The sequence below is a fragment of the Orycteropus afer genome, unplaced genomic scaffold (genome assembly GCF_000298275.1).
Source record: "Orycteropus afer afer isolate SDZICR_OR568_19922 unplaced genomic scaffold, OryAfe1.0 scaffold00118, whole genome shotgun sequence".
Taxonomy (NCBI): Eukaryota; Metazoa; Chordata; class Mammalia; order Tubulidentata; family Orycteropodidae; genus Orycteropus; species Orycteropus afer.
The window spans coordinates 8,931,710-8,940,063 of NW_006921705.1; the positions used below are offsets into that span (position 1 = coordinate 8,931,710).

General features: G+C 42.7%; 1 protein-coding gene across 1 annotated transcript; it reads left to right on the forward strand.

Moving 5' to 3' along the window:
* The first annotated feature begins 2,115 nt into the window (after window positions 1–2,115).
* LOC103199704 (interferon-induced protein with tetratricopeptide repeats 3) lies at window positions 2,116–3,858 on the forward strand. The gene is given in 1 exon segment (XM_007944040.2): window positions 2,116–3,858. A coding segment is annotated over 1 exon segment (1,596 nt). The 5' UTR covers window positions 2,116–2,262.
* Window positions 3,859–8,354: the final 4,496 nt, after the last annotated feature.

Below are 8,354 nucleotides of genomic sequence, written 5' to 3' on the forward strand. Positions count from 1 at the left end.
CAATGGCCTCCCCACATGCACCTGAGGAGCCCTGAGGGTGCAGTGGTTAAGAGCTTGGCTGCTAACTGAAAGGTTGGCGTTTGGAACCCACCAGCTACTCTGCAGGAGAAAGATGTGGCATTCTGCTTCTGTAAAGATTTACAGCCTTGGAAACCCTATGGGGACAGTTCTACTCTGTCTTATAGGTCCACTGAGTCAGAATTGACTCAATGGCAATGAGTTTGTTTTTTGTATATACATATAGAATAACTACTCAGAAGAAACTTTTTGCTCAAATTTTGGTGAGTAGGATTCTATTGGTAAAAAAAGGTAGAGTACAAAAACTCAAACTTAGTAAAACATACCCCAAGCCCCTTTAGAAGTGAAATTACTCTTCCTTATTCTTCACAAATCTATGAGGCAGTCACTATTATTACATTCATTTAGAAAGATAAGGAGAACTCACACACAGAGAGGTGAAGTGATTTATCTGAATTTACATGATGGTTAGGGGCAGAGTGGGTCTTGAACCTGTTTGAGATTATTACAGAGATAGTGTACTTTACCACCGTAAACCAAAACCAAACCTGTTCTCATCAACTCGATCCTGACTCATAGCCACCATACTAAAAGTTGTTCTTAAAATAATTCAGATCTATATTTAGTTTTGTTTTTTGCACCTTGCCATTTTATTTTCAATGAGTGGTACTATGGTGCAGAGAATTACTTAATATGACTCTTCTAGCCATGTAACTTCCACCAGATGACTGGGTGATACTGTGCAAATGTGTGGTGCTTATGGCTCACTAAGGGGATTGGATAGTTTGTTAGTAATATACACAGCACACTTATGTGGGTGGAACCATGCAAATAAGGTATATAGAACCCTCATGAGGGGACTGGTCAGTTTTGCCATCTAGCTAGGCTTAAAATGAGCCATCTCAGAGGCAGAAAGTGGGGGGAGAATCTCACCACTACCAAGAAAGAAGAACCAGGAGTGAAACACATCCTTTGGACCTGAGATCCCTGTAACTCCTCGACCCAGAAGACAGAGCAGTTAACCATTTGCTGAGATGGTGAGAGGCAGCAGCAGAGAAACTACAGTGGCAGACCCAGGCAGCATATCCCACACAGCAACAGAGACTGGCAGCAGAGAGAGTCATGAGACAGTGCAATGGGCTTCTTGGCCCACAGAGCAAGAAAGCCAAGTGCCTTTGAGTAGGTCGCTTGCTGGCAGAGTTGGGTGCTTCTCTGGGTAGCTACTGACAGAGCTAAAAGACCTTTGCAACACTTGCCTGAGCAAGGCAGGGACCAAAGGGCCTAGAGGCAGAGTCCAGAGAGAAGTATGCCCATAGCACGTCTGAAAAGAGGCTGTCCTGATCAAAGACTTGTATCCTGAGTTGTTTCTGATCCTGAAATGTAACCTGCTACTTCCTTGATAAACCCCATAATTGGATAAGGGGGCGGGAGGAGAAGTGAAGTTACTTATTTAACTAAGTAAAGGAAGTGACCTCTCTTGGTATCTTCTAACCACTAAAACATAAATTTGTCTCTTTTATTTGTTTCTTGAAATAAATTCATTGTCTCTGGGGATCTGTCTTGGTATGGTGGGGACTGTCGATCAGACTCAAGCCAAGCCTTCAGAGATCTGAGTGTGACTGCAGGGAAGTGGTAGAAAAGATGAAGGAAAAGGATAAAATTATATAACATGTTGGTAAACACTCCTGTGCTTTCATGCATGTCTTTACATGTCCCCTTCTAACTAGACTGTGAGATCCTGAAGGGGCAGGGAAGCTTGGGATAATCTTTATTTATTTATTTTTTTTTTAGTATCTCTAACAACTAAGAAAGTGACACAGAGAGGGTGCCCAGTAAAAGGTCAGTGCATGACTAAGTAAACTTACCCAGAATGGGCAAGAACTGAGACATAACCAGAGAGATACTGTTCTGCCCTTCTCTCATTCATCTTTCCCCATCTCTTATATATCTGCTTTAACAGTGTGAGGAATGTGCTTTGTGGGTCCAGCACAGACCATAGCTATATAAAGATAAATGGAGAAAGTGATAGAACACTTAAGGGTGTGATGCTTGGCAGATGCATATCAGAGTAACCATCTTTTTTTTCTCCACAGTGAGAGCTCCAAGAATTCCCTGGAGAAAATCCTTCCGCAGCTGAAATGTCATTTCACGTGGCATTTACTCAAGAAAGAAAGTGTCTCATCTGATCTAGAAGACAGAGTGTGTAACCAGATTGAATTTTTAAACACTGAGTTCAAAGCTACTATGTACAATTTATTGGCCTACATAAAACATCTGAATGGTCAAAACGAGGCCGCCCTGGAATGCTTACAGCAAGCTGAAGAGTTGATCCAGCGAGAGCACGCTGACCAAGCAGAAATCAGAAGTTTGGTCACCTGGGGAAACTATGCCTGGGTCTACTATCACATGGGCAGGTTCTCAGAAGCACAAGATTACATAGACAAGGTGAAACAAGCCTGTGAGAAGTTTTCAAATCCTTATAGTCTTGAGTGTCCTGAGCTAGACGGTGAGGAAGGGTGGACAAGGTTAAGGTGTGGAGGAAAGCACAGTGAAAGGGCGAAGGTATGTTTTGAGAAGGCTCTGGAAGACAAACCCAACAACCCAGAATTTTCCTCTGGATTGGCAATTGCCATATATTGTCTGCATGACGAGCCACAGAAGCAGTTAGCTGTTGACACTCTGAAGCAGGCCATTGAGATAAATCCTGACCACCAGTATATTAAAGTTCTCTTGGCTCTGAAACTGCAGAAGATGAATAGAGAAGCTGAAGGGGAGCCGTTGGTTGAAGAGGCCCTGAAGAAAGCTCCTTACCAAACAGATGTCCTTCGCAGTGCAGCCAAATTTTACAAAACGAAACGTGACCTAGACAAAGCTATTGAACTATTTTTAAGGGCATTGGAATCCATGCCAAACAATGGTTACCTCTATCACCAGATCGGATGTTGCTACAAGAAAAAAATCAAGCAAATATGGAACATAGGAGGATATACAGCTAATGGGAATAAGGAGAAGGGTGAAGAACTAAGAGGATATGCTATAGACTATATGAAGAAAGCTCTTGACAAGAAAATAAATGATCCTTTTGTATATGCTGATCTCGCTGAACTCCTGGCAAAAAGAGGTCAGTACAAAGAAGCAGAAGAATATTACCAGACAGCATTCAGTAATAACACCAAGAGGCAGCAACTCCATCAGTGCCATGGTGACTTTCAGGGCTATCACAGGAAGTCGGAACATTATTTAGAGGGTTTGCCAATAGGCAAAGAATCAGCAGAGGAGGAAAAGATGCAATGCCAGCTGCAGAACACAGATGAAAATCAGCTTTCACTAAATGCACCAAATTTTTGGTATCAGCAAGGATTAATTCACAAGATGAAGGGAGATATACTGCAAGCGGTGGAATGCTATGAGAAGGAGTTGGGCCGCCTACTAAGGAATACTTCTTCAGGTATAGGCAGCTTGTTCCTGCCAGCATCGGAGCTTGAGGAAGGCAGTGAGGAGAGGGCCCAGAGCACATATGGCTCCACTCCCAGAGAGCCCCCCCAACCCCTGAGCTGAGACAAAGAAGAAGGAAAAGAACAGATGTCCATGAAGGGGAGAGGAGTGGAAAGGCATGGGTCTCAGAGCACAATGATCCTGCTTATTGCTTTAAGATATACTTTTAGAGAGCTGTTTTCTCATGATCTGTCTCTCAGCCACATAGTTAACCAGTTACCAGGTCTTGAAACTAACTGTGGTAGAATAGTACATGAGGTCTACATGATGCTGATTAGTTCCCAATTTGTACTCAAGTCACCACATACACCCTCCTCTGCCCTTCTTGCCAAAGGTCATAAATAGTGGCAATTTACCCACAGAATCTTCAATTGCACTCCCTTTATCCCATTTCCATCCAGACTCTGGGCCACCTGGCAGACTAACTTTTGACTAACCCTGGAATAGTCCTATGTCTTGCTCCTGGCTTTAGCCATAGTGTTTACTTGTATTCCTAATAGTTACACTCTATAAAGACATGTTATGGATAATAATGGTACAATAAATTTTAAAAATATATTAACTCAGAATAGAGGTGATTTTGTGGTTTGTGGGTGTGTGTTGTTAAGATAGGAATATTAATTCCCAGAGTTTCTCCTGCTACCACCATACCATACTATTCTCAACATGGCCATGTCAGCTCCACAAGTTTCTTGCATTGTGTAACCAAGCCATGCACAGAGAGTCATGTTTTCCACGGTGTTTTCAACTTTTACTGAACTATTTCAAGATCTGTACTCATACGATTTTCTAGTATGTGACCTGACTGGGTGCAGAAGAAAAATGTCATAAACCTCTAAGATGCCAGATTTCAGTTAAGACTAGTACTGGCATTCCCATCTAGTTTCTGAATGGGCAGTAGCAATTTGACTCTTTCCTTATTCAGTGAGGGGTTCTAAAAAGCTGCTTAATGACTTACATTGGATAAACGAGCTGTAAACTTAGGTAAAGGGTACCCACCAAGTTATCTGCTGGTTCCAGCAAGGTTTGGGGGAACCACCAGGTGCCTAGCAGTGAATCCCAGATTTCAGACTAGCCTTGGCCTGAAGTAGCATTGTCCCTTATGATCAGTTCCAGAAAAGTTGGCTAGGCCCATCTAAAGTATATTACTGTGGAGACCAATATTAAGAGCCTGGCTGGGGAAGTGGGAGGGGGAAGACTTGAGGGGAGACAGGTCATCTCCCATTCTCAAAAAATGACTGCAACTCTAAGGTAGGTGAAGAACTACCTATCTATCTGCAAACACATATGCTCAAGGAAGCAAAGATTGTTAATATTAGTGGTGATGTGTGTGAGTGGCAGCTTCTTATACCACTGCCCTATCAGGGATGCCTGGTCTGCATCCCCAGGAAACACACACAGCTAGCTTATACAAGAGTCATGGGTTTGATCCAAGCCTATCCCTCCATGCTCTGAGTCCTATTCATCCAGATGGTACTTAGGCTGCACAGAAGATGCACTTGGCTGGACTTGGCCTATATACCTTGACTATGGTTTATTTTGCTGTCTGGACTATAAAAAAAAAAAAAAAAATGCCTCTGCACCTACAATCCACCTTGGTCTGAGTGGACACCCCCAACTTGCACCTCCTGGTGTATAACCCTATTGCACACCGCTCTAACTCTAGACACTCAGAGGGAATCACATAAATTACTGGTTTTCATTGTCACTTGCTCCTTTTTGCTACCTGAGGCTATACTCAGCCTTACCCAATTTGTAACCTGGTGGGGACTTAGAGCTTCCAGAAGATAGTCACTTTACCTTCCCCAGGCTACCATCAGTGTCCATAAGGCAGGCTTGACAGGTGACCACATGGTATTTCCTAGCAGATGCAGGCTTGTCCATAGAGGAGAATTTTGGGGGTACAGGGGCTATTCTTCCCAGGCCTCTTCCCCTCTAGCATATCAGCTCCAGGGAGGTTGCTCCGTGTGCTTGGATCATAGCTGTATGCCCATCCTGTAGAACAGTGCTGGAACAGATTAGGCTCTCAAAAACTTTAATGAATAAAGGAATGCACTGTCTGTACTCCAGGCCATTACTTGCAGCTCAGGGATCACCTCCTCTAAGACAACTTCTCTGAATCCCAAGAGAGGGTGCTGGAAAGAGAAAAGAGTAAGTGTCCAGAGCTGCAAAATAATAGCAATAAAACAGTAGCAAGTGTATATATTGGCCTCTGAGCTATGTTCTAAGGTCTGTGTTAAGCCCATTGCAAGCATCTCAAACAAGTAGGATAAGTATGAGATTCATAAAGTTTTAGTAACTTGCCCAAGGTCACAAAGCTAAAAAGAAATATAGCTGGAGCTTTAATACATATCTGTATGAAACTGGAGCCTCCCTGCCTGCCCTCACCCCTGCATTTCTGTATATTTTCAAGTGGTAGGTCCTGATTCTATAGGCCAAACCCAGAGGCTCGAGGATCTACCTTAAGAGCAGCTCAAACTTCTGACTTGAAGAATTCTACCAGGTTCCTTCCATATCATTTCCTCCACTTATCCCATCTTCCTTCTTCCCAACATTGACTCCTGCATGTGGTATCTGACCATCTGGCTTTCCATTTTCCTCCTCATTCCCACTGTGTTCTATAATGTGGTGTCAGATTTTTTTAAATTGTTTCTTATCTAGCAAATCCATAGGACCTTAGCAGTAGTAATTCTCTCCAGGCTACATGCAAATAAATCCAGAATTATGTCCATCCAGGCCTGCAAGAGCCCTTCCAAAACCACCAACATCTGATACAGTGAGCTCCATTTTGTTCAGTGAAAGTCAGGCTCGGACAACAAGGGTCTCAAACTCTTGGGTAATGGTCTCCTTTCATGTTAACATTTTCTTCTGCAGGAGCTCTCATGGTGTACCTCCATTATTTATTCACCCATTAATATAATACCTAGTCACAAGGATATACACAGAAAAGTAAAAGTATGTATATAAGACTATAATTTGGATATCTTCCCTTTAAATTACTTTTCCTCTGGACTAGGAATTAATACAACATTTGAGATAAATTCTGAGATGATTCCCCAACTGATTTAACATCTAGAAACTTGTTTGTCTGCAGATCTGTGAGTGATAGAAGCATTATGGCTTAAATGTGTTTGTCTCTCTGAATTTAGTATTTAGAACCCACACCAACGATCCAAAAACAGAAGCCCTGTGGCATTCACATACTTAACAAATGCACCTTCAACAATTTCTGAGTGATCTGAAAGATCCAGATCTGCTGTTGTTGTTGTTGTTAAGTGCCGTCGAGTTGTTTCCGACTCATGGCGAACTCATGCACAGCAGAATGAAACACTGCCTGAACCCGTGCCAGCTCCATGATCCTTGCTATACTTGAGCCCATTGTCACTGCCACCGTGTCAATCCACCTCGTTGAAGGTCTTCCCCTCCCTCGTCGACCCTCCACCTTACCAAGAACGATATTCTTCTTCAGGGAATGGTCCCTTCTGACAACATGACCAAAATAGGTGAGACAAAGTCTGGCCATTCTCGCTTCCAAGGAGCATTTCGGCTGCACTTCCTCCAGGACAGATCTGTTAGTTCTTTTAGCAGTCCATGGTACTTTCAGCATTCTTCGCCAGCACCACAACTCAAAAGCATCAACTCTTCTTCGGTCTTCCTTATTCATTGTCCACCTCTCACATGCATAGGAGGCGATTGGAAATATCACGGCTTGTGTCAGGTGCACCTTAGTCCTCAAGGAGACATCCTTGCTCCTCAGCATTTGAAACCCTTCCTTCGCAGCCGACTTGCCCAGTGTAACACGTCATCTAATGTCCTGACTGTTGCTTTCATTGGCATTGATTGTAGAACCAAGCAAGTGAATTCTCTGACAAGCTCAATCTTCTTTCCATTTATTATGATGCTGCTCATTGGTCCAGTTGTGAGGATTTTTGTTTTCTGTATATTGAGACGTAATCCATACCGCAGACTGTATTCTTCAACCTTCATCAGTAAGTGCCTCAAGTCATCCTCACTTTCAACAAGCAAAGTTGTATCGTCTGCATATCTCAGGTTGTTAATGATTCTTTCTCCAATCCTGATGCCACGTTTTTCTTCATATAGTTCAGCTTCTTGGATTATTTGCTCAGCATATAGATTGAATAAGTGTGGGGAAAGGATATAACCCTGACACACTCCCTTCCTGATTTTAAACCATGCAGTGACCCCTTGTTCCATTCGAACGACAGCCTCCTGGTCGAGGTACAGATTGCTCATGAGTATAATCAAGTGTTCAGGAATTCCCATTCTTCTCAATGTTGTCCATAATTTGTCATGATCCACACAACCAAATGCTTTTGCATAGCCAATTAAGCACAAGTAAACATCTTTCTGGTATTGTTTGCCTTGAGCCAAGATCCATCTGACAACAGCTATGATATCCCTTGTTCTATATCCTCTTCTGAATCCAGCTTGCACCTCTGGAAGTTCTCTGTCAATATACTGCTGCAAACGTTTCTGAATTATCTTCAGTAAGATCTTACTTGTGTGTGATATTAATGATATTGTTCGATAATTTCCACATTCTTTGGAATGGGTACAAATATGGATCTCTTCCAGTCAGTTAGCCAGTTAGCTGTCTTCCAAATCTCTTGGCATAACTGAGTGAGTGCCTCCAGTGCAGCATCCTTTCTTGAAATATCTCAATGGGTATTCCATCAATTTCCAGAGCCTTATTCTTCGCCAATTCTTTCATTGCAGCTTCGACTTCCTCCTTCAGTACCATTGGTTCTAGATCATATGCCACCTCCTGAAATGAATGAAGATTGACCAGTCATTTTTGGTACAGTGACTCTTTGTGTTCC